Below are 14,398 nucleotides of genomic sequence, written 5' to 3'. Positions count from 1 at the left end.
ATACTTTGACTGCTGATCAATAGTGAAGAGTAGACGCATGCTTGCGCTTGCGGGCCCTCGATATGTGCCAATGCACTCTCAGTGCATTGTCGGACTTGTAGTATTATGGTGGTCTGTACAATACCAGAGGGCCAGTTCTAATACTAATTAAATAGCATCCCGCGGGCCAAAGATAATTCATTCACGGGCCTGATTTGGCCCCCGGGCCTTGAGTTTGACATATGCCTTAGAGTATATATTAATAGAGACGCCACCCGGAGGAAACCCTGAGGTGAAATGGACATAGTGGGCGAATTTGGTATTGCGGCGCTGGCCCAAACAGATGAACGCGCTGGTCCGTTGACTATCATTACGTACGTTCATGATGACACGCGAACACTGTTTCATACGTGAACGCGTGCAATGATAGTCAACAGCCAGCACGTTGATGTGTTTGGGCCAATCAATCCCAGAATGCACTCTGTTCCTACCCGGAAGGAGGAGTGAAATCGCCTCATGCGCTTTAGAGCAACTTAACCCATTTTGGGCGGGAACCCCTTTTGGTGTTAGCATTATGTTATGCTTTAGCTATTGAAAAATAGCAGATCTACAAGCTCATAGCGCGCCACCGAGTGGCACGCTACGAGCTTGTAGGTCTGCTATTTTTTTTTTTTATCGTCAGGATGTAGAAGACATTTTTAAAAATGGGTTAATGCAAGTGGATGGGAGGAGAAATCCGGTGCCGTCTCTATTAATATACACTCTAAGCTTCAAACAGCCAAAATATTGGTGTCTCCCGTCTTCTCCACTCCCTTCCTTGGCTCCTGGCGGCTGCCCACACCGAGTACAAAACACTGATGTTGGCAACCAAAGGCATGGCACCACCCCATACCTTCAAGGCCTTATCCAACCCTACAACCACTCCCGTTTCACTCAGATCAGCTCACAGAGGAAAGCTGACTGAACCTAGCCTAATCCACCTCGAACAAGGACTCCATACTCTTCTCCCCCTTTGGCTCCCAGACAGTATAAACTTCCAATTGCAGTCAGAACTGAGCCTCCAGACTCCATCTCACCCGCTAGCTGTTACCTTTTCATGCCACCTTTTCTTTCGATTGATGCTAGTAGTCACTGACCAAGATATTACGGCTACAATGCAGACATGTCTTCGTTCTCGTGTTTTGGTTTCTTGATCTGTTTTCTCAACCACAAATGTTGTGAATTAGACATCATGTTATTTAGATAGATGCTAGGTTCGTTATTTAGTGCCACTGATTGATTAACCCATTTTGGGTGGGAACCCCTTCTGGTGTTAGCATTATGTCATGCTTTAGCTATTGAAAAATAGCAGATCTACAAGCTCATAGCTTGTAGGTCTGCTATTTTTGAAAAATCGACTGACATAGAAACATAGCTTTTTCAGAAAACTGTCATTGACATTTTTTGAATCTGATCTCAGGTCAAAATGCGTTAACAATTCCCCACTGAAACAACTGTCCCGTATGGGGGACCCCCGGTCAACCAAGTATATTGTCTCTGTCAGGTGAAAACCTCATAATGTCCAAAACAGTTACTTTTGAAGATTCAAATTCAGAAATAGCAAAAGCAGCAGATCGACAAGCTCGAAAAGTGTCGCCTGTGGATCTGCTACTTTTGATGCTTTTGTGTGGCGCTGTAATATGATCAATTTATGGAAAAAGCTCAAAACGTTAGAATATGAGGATGTTTCTGCCTGACAACAGCGATTATAGTCTATAGATGCCTTGCATTTACTGCAAGGCGTCATGGGTCATTAGACTACATAAGAGCCTATTGAGAGTGTGTGTGTGTGTGTGTGTGTGTGTGTGTGTGTGTGTGTGTGTGTGTGTGTGTGTGTGTGTGTGTGTGTGTGTGTGTGTGTGTGTGTGTGTGTGTGTGCGCATGTGCACGTTTGAATGAGCATTTGTTTGATTATGGTGGACCAGTAGAGATCAGCCCTGCAGCGGCTGTCTTAACTGATAGCAATTCATTGCATTCTAGACCTCACTTACCAACCAACCACACGCATTCACTTCTAGTCATTTTTACTTAGTTGACTAGTTGCCTAGTTTACTAGTCGACTAGTTGTTTAACTACCTATTATGTAAAGAATATTTGAAAAACCTATTATGTAAAATAAATATTTGTACATTAAAAAACTGTGTACATTGGTAACTATAACTATAATCTACCTGATCTTGAGGCCTACAAAATCGGCATTAGTTGCTTAATGCCCTACCGTCACACACACACACACACACACACACACACACACACACACACACACACACACACACACACACACACACACACACACACACACACACACACGTTTGTATTACTGTACTTGTCAGGACAGCAACATTTTAAGAAGAGCACATTTATGAATGGCATTTTCTAAAATTCATTGCCTTTCTTTTTTTTGCCCTAACCCTTATGAAGCAAATCTACATGCAAATGGTCGTGAGCTTGTAAACTGACTATTTCCGGTGTTCTAACCCAGTGGTTCCCAAAGTGGGGTCCGGGGACCCCCAGGGGTCCTTGGGGCAGTTCCAGGGGGTCCCCAGCTAAATGATAGTTTGAAACCAAATGGACCCTTAAGGGTCTATAACTCTGAGAGTGTACAAATGGAACTCTGAGAGTGTACAAATGGACCCTAATGGGTTCATTTGGTTCCATTTGTACACTCTCAGAGTTAAATTAACATGGATTTTACATTATAAATTGTGGTCAACAAATGCCATTAAATGGGGGTATGTAGACTAATATGCATGTCAATCTGGGGGTCCTTGAAATTAAACTGGTTGAGAATCACTGCTAGAGCCGTAAAAATCTCCTCTTATGGGGGATTCCTGTTATATCTCTTCAAATGGGAGTCTGTGGGCTAATTACAGTCAATTTGGGGGTCCTTAACATGAACATGTTTGGGAACCACTGCTCTAACCTGGCATGCACCCGTCTAATCCTAACCCCAAACTGAATCTTTTCCTAATCCTAATCAAACAACCATTTTTTTTGTGAAGACCAGAAACATTGTCCGCACAATGTCCATTTTTCCAATTTAGCTGTTTTGAATGGAGTCCACATTCTAATTGTGGGGACATTTGCTTTGGCACTCACAAGTATAGTAATACACAGACACACAAACACACAGACACACGTGTCCAAGTACACCCACTTGCATGCCATGCGTACCACTTGTCTCTTACACACACACACACACACACACACACACACACACACCCTCACACATACTTGCTCTATTTTTTCTCTAGCTCTCTCCTTTATCTTCCTGCACAATGACTTTCTCTCTCACACACACACACACAAACATGCACGTATACACGCATATACCTTGCATGTGTACGCTAATTCTTTTTAAACGCACTCTTGCTTCTCACACACACACACACACACACACACACACACACACACACACACACACACACCATGATACGGACTCCTCCCCCAGTGCCTCTTGCGTGGCCCCGGGGCAGTGAGAGCCGTAGTGGTCTGAAGAAGTTAGAGACATGCACATCAACGGGTTCGCTGCGCTACAACCCCGGCCATGTGAGCCAGCCAGCCAGCCAGCGGGCAGGCAGGCGAGAGAGGGAGTGAGGGGGCAGGACTGGAGAGCAGGAGAGCAGGCGGGCGAGAGAGGGAGTGAGGGGGCAGGACTGGAGAGCAGGAGAGCAGGCAGGCGAGAGAGGGAGTGAGGGGGCAGGACTGGAGAGCAGGAGAGCAGGCGGGCGCCAGAGATCCTAGCATTCTTCCACGGGAGCGGCTGGGTCACTGCAGCGCACAGGGCTGCAGCTATCGATTATTTCCTTAATGGTTTTTTCTATTGATTACGTTTTTTTTTGTATTAATTGACACGTTGTTGCGGCTATTTTGAAATATTTGCAATTTTATTTCACCTACAGTCCAAATCAGGAGTCGATTATTAATAAATAATTGTATTAAATTATCACTTATCCAAAAAAATTGTTATCGATTAAATCACCTTTTTCCCTGTTGCACACCTACGCCACACTCTCACCAAAGTTGGACTTCATTCGTATATTTTGCGACCCTCTTCTCCCCAGACCATCCTTTGTGTTCGGCCCTACACTTCAACTTGACTTAATTGCCTGAAGGAGGGGGGGGAGGACCACCTTTTCATTCAGAGCCAGCGAATGCTCCTTCTTTAGTTTTAGTTTTTTCAAGGAAAGAATGGAACGGTGAGGAAAAATGGAGAAATGCCGGTTCTCCTGGTTTTGTCTCCTCTGGATGTAATGGAGAACTTACGGGATACTCCGCCCCGTAGACACTGACACACAACACACACACACACGCCCACACACACACACACACACACACACACACACACACACACACACACACACACACACACACACACACTTCTCTCAGCCTCTCGCATTGTGTTCAGATCCCGTGGGTCTGGTGGATGTAATTCAGGAGCTCCAGCCAGCGCTGCTGCTCTCGGGAGGTCCCGCTTGTTCTCTGCCCCCTGGATGCTTATTTCATGGACATACGATTGGGACGGACGAGGGGGGAGTTGGACGACTGTGGAAGAGAGGATTGTAAAATGTTTGATTGTTGATGCAGCTTTATTGAGCGAGTGGCGTGTGTCTGTCTGCCGTGTCGTGACTGCTGGATCCAAACAACACTGAAACACACTCAGCAGGCGAACTGTTTACACTCCCACGAGGACCTCAGATGTTTTGGATATTCAGGGTACCATTTGAACTGTATGGTGACTCTGTGGTGAAGTCAGCAGGTGGGTTTGTGTGTGTGTGTGTGTGTGTCTGTCTGTCTGTGTGTCTGTCTGTCTGTCTGTCTGTCTGTCTGTCTGTCTGTCTGTCTGTCTGTCTGTCTGTCTGTCTGTCTGTCTGTCTGTCTGTCTGTCTGTCTGTCTGTCTGTCTGTCTGTCTGTCTGTCTGTCTGTCGTGTGTTTGGCTGGTGTGTGTGTGTGTGTGGCTGGTGTGTGTTTGTGTGTGTGGCTGGTGTGTGTGTGTGTGTGTGTCTGGTGTGTGTGCATACGCGTGCAATTGGCTGGTTATTGTGTGACCTTTTGAACTGACGTCACTTTAACAATCAATGAATTCCACGCCACCGGGCATTCAGCTGATGCACTAAGCACACATGGACATGCACAAGTGCACGTACAATCACACTTGCAAATTCACATGGACATACACACAATGTGCAAATACAGACACATATGCTATTGATTGACCACCTAAGTCTAGTGAAAATGTGTGTGAACATTGACTATTTTCACAATTTATGAGGTTTTCTTTACATATTATTGAAAGGTTTTGGCATAAGGGATCGATTATTTGAATAAATGATCAATTATTTGTATATGTTAAATCGATTGAATCGACACTGTGATTAACTGTTGCAGCCGTACATACATTGCACAGCCTAATATATCGCTAGCGGGTTGCCTCGTATGCTTCTGAATACCACCAGTAGTGTTTCTTATCAAAGTATACAGTAGGTTATGATCCATTGAGTCATCCAGTTATTAATAGGTTGTTGTTGCCTGCAGCTGAGAGAGAGGCAGAGAGCTTTTGGAAAATGCCCAGGTCAGATTGAGGCAGACGGGGAGAATTAGATGGCCTGGGGCCAGTCCGAAATAGATGGCCTGGGGCCAGTCAGATGCTAATCTGATCTGCTCTCGACCGGGACCTAAAAGTCACACAGGGTCACGTTGAATAATGATCAAAGTGGGGTCCGAGGACCCCCAGGGGTCCCTGAGGGGGAATCCTTCCCCAATGGTCCCCAGCAACAATGAGTAGCAGTGTAATTCATTTCACTATTGGAATTTAGAGAATGCATAAGAATGACGGGTTATGAGCTCGTGGGTCTGTATTTTTTAACCAAAACAATCTTCTCTTATGGGGGTTTCTTGGCACAAAATCTTTTCAGATGGGGCGTCTGCAGCCTAAAACACCTATTGCCATAACAAGCCATAATACACTTGGAGGTGCTTGACATGAAAATGTATGAGATCCACTGTTTTTCTTTCTTCCCTGCCATGTGATGTAGCAAAGAGTGCCATCGGGGCTGCAGCAGCGCAGTTGGAGCTAGCGTGTCAGCTGGGGTGGTTGGTTGGACATGTACTGTATTCATTCATACATACGCCTGGTTGAACCAGGCATGGGTCGCGGTGTCACGGCTGCGTGCTCTAATGGCCCGGACTGGAGGCCTGTCATGGTGATCATCCAGCATGGGTCTGAGCCCTACGTCTCCTAGATCACTGGTTCACAGACAAATTTCTATGGGTCGCGAGTAAATATTCTCTTATTATTACGTCTAATCTCTCTTTTGGGTCTCGACCAGAATCGTTTTGGAACCACTGTTCTGGATGATCAGGTGGCTGTCACTGTCAGTGTGGAGGTGTTCCACATTGTTCTAGATGCTCAGGTGGCTGTCACTGTCAGTGTGGAGGTGTTCCACATTGTTCTAGATGCTCAGGTGGCTGTCAGTGTGGAGGTGTTCCACATTGTTCTAGATGCTCAGGTGGCTGTCACTGTCAGTGTGGAGGTGTTCCACATTGTTCTAGATGCTCAGGTGGCTGTCACTGTCAGTGTGGAGGTGTTCCACATTGTTCTAGATGCTCAGGTGGCTGTCAGTGTGGAGGTGTTCCACATTGTTCTAGATGCTCAGGTGGCTGTCAGTGTGGAGGTGTTCCACATTGTTCTAGATGCTCAGGTGGCTGTCAGTGTGGAGGTGTTCCACATTGTTCTAGATGCTCAGGTGGCTGTCAGTGTGGAGGTGTTACACATTGTTCTAGATGCTCAGGTGTCTGTCAGTGTGGAGGTGTTACACATTGTTCTAGATGCTCAGGTGGCTGTCAGTGTGGAGGTGTTCCACATTGTTCTAGATGCTCAGGTGGCTGTCAGTGTGGAGGTGTTCCACATTGTTCTAGATGCTCAGGTGGCTGTCAGTGTGGAGGTGTTCCACATCAGCTTTAGCAGCATGAGTGTAGTGAGAATGAATGAATGGCATTCGAGAGAATGAATGTTGACGTTCAAGCCTGTCGGAAGAACAGATTAGAATGCTGTTGATTGCATGGATTAAAGTTGTCAGTCACTACGACGATTTCAGTCATTTGGATTCAATAGAAGTCTTCATTGAAAGCATGCCATGCACCGCACGCCAAGCTTACAGCACGTCGTGCTTCGAAGCATTGTAAGCTTGTAGAAACCGTGGCCTATTTTCGGTTATTTGTCATTTTAAGATTAAAGAGTATTTGAAGTGGTGGTCAACCTGGCAAGCTTCTAGAAAATCCTAATGATCTCAGATGTTTTATAAAAAACAATGGTTAACCTAAGTTCTGCCATCTGACATTTTGTTTTAAAATGCAAAATGACTCTCCATGTTTGTTAGTGCTGTTATATGGCCGACTTTAGCATACATTTCCTCAACTTATTGACTGCATGGCTACCAAAACGGTGGTCAGCAGTCAATAATAATAATCATGATCATGAATTAAGTTAATCGCCAAAAATCCAGCTCTTGGACGTACACTGTGGATGAATAGAAGAGGTATGTGGGTAACCGGAGAGGAGAGCCCAGCCCATAGGAAGTCCTAACGCCCTCCTTTATGCTCACAAGTGAAACGGGTCACAGAACAATACCCGAGGGAACAGACTATTCTGTTACGAGCCCATATGTTTCATCATTCACTCAGGCTCATCATATTCTGTTACGAGCCCATATGTTTCAACATTCCCTCAGGCTCATATTCTGATATTTACCCCCGTCAGGCTCATGATATTCTGATGAAGGTATTTACCCCCGTCAGGCTCATGATATTCTGATGAAGCTATTTACCCCCGTCACTGCTCGAGTGTATTGACACAATGGCATATATGGTGTCTTATCAGAATGTCTTACTACGTCTACTTGTATATATTTCTTTATATATTTATTTCTGTCTTCAACTAAAGACATTTTTAGTCAGTTGCTAGTAAGGAATTTGTCCAACTGTTTTAATCGACAAATCTGTAAAATTGTTTGCTGCGTGCAATTTTCAATTTAGGTATTTATCAGACGAGCGACTTATAATAAACAAAAGGTACATAAACAACAACAACAATCTGTCTAAATACATGCTATGGAAATTACACATTTATGTTCGAGAAAAATAAACTATACACAAAAAGACATGAGAACGAGTGACCAAGACACGTCTGCATACTATTAGCCATATCTTGTTCAATCACCAGCATCAATGGGAAGAAGAGGTGGCGAGAAGGGTATAGTGGAAAAGAATAATCTTCCAAAGATGAACGATTCCCAAAGTTTTATTGAAAGATCATGATCAAAACAGAACAGACTGGTGTGCTGGAGCAGTCCTCTCTCCATGCCCTCACAGGAGCCCCCCTGGCCTCCTGAATTGTCATATGAGACCCCTCTTATACACCAAGATGCTCTCCCTAAATGGAGATGCATATTAACAGGCTATACTCAGTCACAGTAGGAAAATGCCTGACTAGTTAAGTTAAGAGTGACCATACTAAGACATACAGGCTTGTTATACACTTATGGTATCAGTGGTATTTCTGAATCAGCCAAATAGTGTATCAGAAATAGACCTTAGAACAGTTGTTGAATTGACTGCAAAAGGAGCTCTGAAAAGACCCGTGCTGTGAAAGTAACACTCCATGGCCAACATACTATTAAATAGAACTTAAAAGTTTTAGAATGGATTTGCATTGTAAAACATCCATTTCAAGGGGTACAGGGAGAGTGGAGTTCTAGGGTTGACTGCAATGGGGAGTTAATTTCATAGTTTGGTAGCAGCATGGGTAGAGTAGAGTCTAGGACGTGTGGAGCGTTGTCCAGCATGCTTTTTGAGTGATGCAACCACTCCTACATCCGTGTACCTAGGTAGGTAGGTAGGTACCTGTATGTATGTTTGTATAAGTGAGCACGGCTATGTTACTTATTTATACCAGTAGGGGGCACCAGAGTACAGAGAAGAAATTGGAACGATACAGAGAAGAAATTGGAACGATACAGAGAAGAAATTGGACGATACAAATTGGAATGATACAGAGAACCAATAGATGGGAGTTGCACCACTCGGTTCACACTGGTGTGATTTTTAATGGAAGGCTCGGACACTGCATTCCTGTGTTAACTCGGGGTCAAATTTGTTCTAGTGCTATGCCACCAGAATGTGGAATGTCCTACTAACAGACATAAAAAATGTGACTCCAGGCACCTTAGCCGGTAGCCCAAGTCTGGCAGTGTGCTGCGGGTTCGACTCCTGATCCCGACTGCCTTTACTGCATGTCACTCCCCCATCTCTCTCCCCCATTTCCTGTCAGCCTACTGTCTGTCCCTCTATAATAAAAATAAATAAAATAAAGTCGAAAATCTGTGCCAAACTGCAAACTGTTAATGAAGTATTAATCAATTAAAAACGGATCAACATGAGTGGTACGGGTCGTGGGGTTGGATGAGGCGTTGAAGCTACGGGGGTGCCATGCCTTGGTGCCTACACATCAATGACCTTAACATGACCCTCCTCTCTCTCTCTCTCTAGTGTGGCTGTCACGCGGTCCCAGGACGTGCCCTCCTTCGGCCCTCCCATCCCCAAGGGCGTGACCTTCCCCAAGTCCACCGTCTTCAGGGACTTCCTGCTGGCCAAGGTCATCAACGCTGAGAACGCCGCCCACAAGTCGGACAAGTTTGGCGCCATGGCCACGCGCACGCGCCAGGAGTACCTGCGGGACCTGGCGGAGCGCCACGTCACCACCACGCCCGTGGAGCCCACCGGCAAGTTTTACACACTGGAACAAATTAGCGTTTGTTGGCGTCTATCACATTTATGTTAAAGTGATTGTTAAAGGGATTGAGTTAAAGGGACAGTTGAAATGATTGTGATGCTATTGTAACTACTTTTGCTGAGGACCTTCTGGGGTTCAAACTCAGTTGAACATTGTGAAATAGTTGTATAGTTAAATAGTTTTCCATTTTCAAACTATTAAAACATTGAATATTAATATTGAATATCGGAAGCATATTTTCATTATCACAATCATATGGTTAATTACAATTGTGTTTGGCCACAGTACTTGTGTTGTGACGTGACATTTTTCCCATGACCACTAGGCAAGTTCCCCTTCATATCATTGGCCCACAAGCGGAGGGAGAGGGTGCGGCCCTACAGTGGGGCGGAGCTACGCAGCCTGGGTGCGGTCACATGGCAGGTCAGTGCTGGAAAGTACTGTACTCGAGTACCATTTTGAAAAGTACTGTACTTAATTATGTTGAGTTACTATTACTTCACTTGAGTATGTCAATTTGTTTTATACTTCCAAGAACTACTCCACTACATGTCAGAGCCAGAGGCAAATATTGTACTTTTTTACAACACTATTATTAATTGACAGCCTTAGTTACAAATTAATTTGTAGATTTCAGGGCTGGATTGGGTAAAAAATAATGTACAACATTTCAAAGAATTTGACAGAAATTGTGATAGTGGGTACTAATTGCCTTGTGGTGTGCAGGTGCATGCGAGTTTAATCCATCAGTATTAATTGCAGCCCTTTAGTGACCAGGTGCATGCTTTAATGATTAATCCATGAGTACTGATTGGAGCCCTTTAGTGACCAGGTGCATGCTTTAATGATTAATCCATGAGTATACTAATTGCAGCCCTTTAGTGACCAGGTGCATGCTTTAATGATTAATCCATGCATACTAATTGCAGCCCTTTAGTGACCAGGTGCATGCTTTAATGATTAATCCATGCATACTAATTGCAGCCCTTTAGTGACCAGGTGCATGCATTAACCCATTCTGAACGGGAACCCATTTTGGTGTTGGCATCATGTCATGCTTTAGCTGTTGAAAAATAGCAGATCTACAAGCTCATAACGCCACCGAGTGGCACGCTACGAGCTTGTAGGTCTGCTATTTTCGACTGACCTGATCTGACCTGACCTGATCTGATCTGATCTCAGGTCTGAATGGGTTAATCAGACCAGTGTGTGTCCAGTGGAAACCTCGTATGAATCTGATCTCAGGTCAGAATGGGTTAATCAGACCAGTGTGTGTCCAGTGAAAACCTTGTATGAATCTGATCTCAGGTCAGAATGGGTTAATGATTAATCCATGAGTACTAATTGCAGCCCTTTAGTGACCAGGTGCATGCTTTAATGATTAATCCATGCATACTAATTGGAGCCCTGTGGTGACCAGGTGCACGCGGAGGACCAGGTGGCGGGGGCGGAGCGCGAGTGTCTGCTGGCGCTCAGTAACGACTTCATGGTGCTGCTGGACCAGGAGGCCAAGGCGGTGGTGTTCAACACGGCCACGCGCGACGTGATAGGCTGGTCGTCGGGGAGCCCCGCCTCCATGAAGATCTACTACGAGCGCGGCGAGAGCGTGTCACTGCGCTCCATCAACAACAACACGGAGGACTTCGGCGAGGTGGTCAAAAGACTGGAGGTCAGTGTGTGTCCCCCGAGTTCTGACGCTATACGCTATGGACACTAGTGGTTCTCAAACGATTTCCTGCCAAGGACCCTCAAATTGATGCATATTTGGCTGCAGTCACTGCATCCATCTGAAAAGGTTTTGTGCCAGGGACCATCAGGGACCATCAGGGACCATCAGGGACCATCAGGGACTATCAGGGACCATCAGAACAACACTTTCTTGTGAACTTGTGTGGCTCAAAACACGGCTCAAATCAGCGCGCTTCGAGCTCGTCAATCTGCTACTTTTTCTATGTTGAATGAATGAATTAGAATCCTGAAAAGTAACCGTTTTGGACATTTGAGGTTTCCACCCGACATAGACGACATCCCAAATCCTTTAATTTTGGGTGTTCAGCTATACTTTCTGATAAAATGACTAACCAAGTTAAACCCCTTCCCTGCTCCACCACCAACTGTCTAGAAGACTGAGGCAGTAGTAAACAGCAGTTAGTTAGTTAGTGTGTGTGTGTGTGTGTGTGTGTGTGTGTGTGTGTGTGTGTGTGTGTGTGTGTGTGTGTGTGTGTGTGTGTGTGTGTGTGTGTGTGTGTGTGTGTGTGTGTGTGTGTGTGTGTGTGTGTGTTGGGAGGTTCTCCATATGGGCTACAACTGACTGTGACGCATGCCTGCCTGCTAGTGTGACCACAATAAAGCCAGGGCACACACACACACACACACACACTTGTGGTACAGCACAAAAAACACACACACGTGCCCCCACTAGTAGCAGGATATCGCTGTTGTCGGGCAGAAACCTCTTAACTTTCTGTGGTTTGTTTTCGTAACATCCTACTTCAATGGTTCTCTCTGGGTTCCTTTAGGGGGTTCTAAATGGAGCCTAACGCGTCCATTTGGTTCTATTTGTATCCTGTCAGATTTAAGGGGAGCCTTGAAATGAAAAGGTTGGAGAACCACTGATTATATTCCACACCACAGCATCACACAAGAGCATCCAAAGTAGCAGATCCACAAGCTCGAAACATAGATAGATTGTAGATTTGATACTTTTGAATTGGAAATCCTGAAAAGTAACAGTTTTTTGGACATATGAGGTTTCCACCCGCCAGAGAGGGTACAGTATGCTCACCGTTTACCCTTGTTTACCGTCAACAAGATGAGGTGTTCTGTCAGAAGAATGATACCTACGCCATCCTCTGAGTAACATCTCCATGACCTGCACCACTTTGAAACCAAAGTAATGACATCATGTCTCACCAAATCACTATGTTTCGTGCTTAGCCGTGGCTTGTAATCACGCAGTTATCTCTGAAACAACGGTGGTTGGCTTTCCTTTGACGGTTATAATTTGAGGCTGGTAAGGCGACGCCCTTTAATGTCGCTGAGATCGTGGGATCCGGTAGCAGGAATTCACAGAGCGGTTGTCACGTTAAGTTGACAGCGGACGCGAGACGTCTATACAGAATCTGTGACAAAAGGAGCTGCTCAGCTTAGTGCAGAACAAGTTCAAACGGCATGGCTTATGACCTGATTATGACCTGATTCTAAAAATATCCTTTTCTGTTGCTATATCAAGTTGTTCTCAAATGTTTTCATGTCAAGAACCCACAATGTAGGCTATTGGCCGCCGACCCCATCTCAAAATATTTTGTTATATAATGTTGAGATTAACTGACCGTATCTCTACCTCCGATTACGTTCTGTGCAGGGAGCTGAAACGTGCAAGCCAGTAGAATGATTTTAAGATCAATATTTCTGGTCAAATGATTGATTCCTGCTCATGAGTAGTCGTGTAATGCATGGTGTAATCACATGTACAGAGAGGTGGTCATTAGAGGAACATATATCCCTTTCAGGATGAACAGGATGATGCCAAGTACACGTTTCTGTTCCATTTATGACCACTACATTTACATCATCATGTACAGTACAGTACGTGATCACTTAAAGCAGTGGTTCTCAAACCTTTTCTTGCCAAGGACCCCCAAATGGATGTGTATTTGGCTGTGGCCGTGTTAACAAATAGCAGATGTACAAGCTCAAGGTTCACTTTGTGCCACACTTAGGGCTTGTATCTGCTATTTTTGAATAGCCGACGCAAAAAATATGAATTGCCACAGATGCTAATACATTTTTAATAACATGTATGCATTATGGTTTACATAAAAATAATTTCAGAAGTTCTCACTTCAGATTAATACTTCATAACGTGGGTCTGCAGCTGACCTGGTCTGAGGACCGCTAGGGGGGATCATTATAGAATTGATATCAGGCATTTGGTGAAAGATATAGTGTTTTTTTGTTTTGTTTTTTATCCATAATGGTCCAGCAATATGTGACCCATGAGACACATCGGGCTCATGGTCATTTTTCAGCTTTTTACATATTGTAGCGTTCCAAGGCGTAGGATGCGCGACTGCGCGTGGGTGTGTTGTTCAGAGACAGGCTTCAGGCATGAGTAATACATCCCTGAGCCTACAATATTATGAAACTACAGAATGTAAGCTTTTCATATGATGTATTGTTCATTGAAATTGGAAAATATTTGAAGAAGATTGTGACCCTTTAAAAGTTGTTGAAGGAGAAAACCCTACCTAACTGACCAAAATCCATTTGCTCTGTCTCTCCACCATGTGGCCGTCCACGCACGGCAGCTGCTGACCAAAGGCAGCCTGACGACGGAGATGACGCTGCGGCGCAACGCGCTGGGCCAGCTGGGCTTCCACGTCAACTTCGAGGGCATCGTGGCGGAGGTGGAGCCCTACGGCTACGCGTGGCAGGCGGGCCTGCGGCAGGGCAGCCGGCTGGTGGAGATCTGCAAGGTGTCCGTGGCCTCGCTGTCCCACGAGCAGATGATCGACCTTCTCCGGACCTCCGTCACCGTCAAGGTGGTCATCATCCCGCCCCACGAGGACTCCACCCCGCGCAGGTAC

General features: G+C 45.2%; 1 protein-coding gene across 2 annotated transcripts in view; it reads left to right on the top strand.

Moving 5' to 3' along the window:
* The window catches only part of LOC310878263 (signal-induced proliferation-associated 1-like protein 1), a 303,780-nt gene that overhangs the window by 59,686 nt on the left and 229,696 nt on the right, over positions 1-14,398 (top strand). For both annotated transcript variants that reach the window (XR_014570879.1, XM_083792491.1), the window contains exons 12-15: positions 9,566-9,798; positions 10,135-10,232; positions 11,230-11,478; positions 14,120-14,394. Coding sequence is in view for 1 of the 2 variants with exons in the window: in XM_083792491.1 (XP_083648617.1) it covers positions 9,566-9,798; positions 10,135-10,232; positions 11,230-11,478; positions 14,120-14,394 (855 nt within the window). In the remaining variant the exon portion in view is untranslated. The remainder of the gene's footprint in view (positions 1-9,565; positions 9,799-10,134; positions 10,233-11,229; positions 11,479-14,119; positions 14,395-14,398) is intronic.

This window comes from Protomyctophum parallelum, assembly GCF_964188405.1.
Source record: "Protomyctophum parallelum genome assembly, chromosome: 20".
Lineage (NCBI taxonomy): Eukaryota > Metazoa > Chordata > Actinopteri > Myctophiformes > Myctophidae > Protomyctophum > Protomyctophum parallelum.
This window is presented reverse-complemented; position numbering and strand designations above follow the sequence as displayed.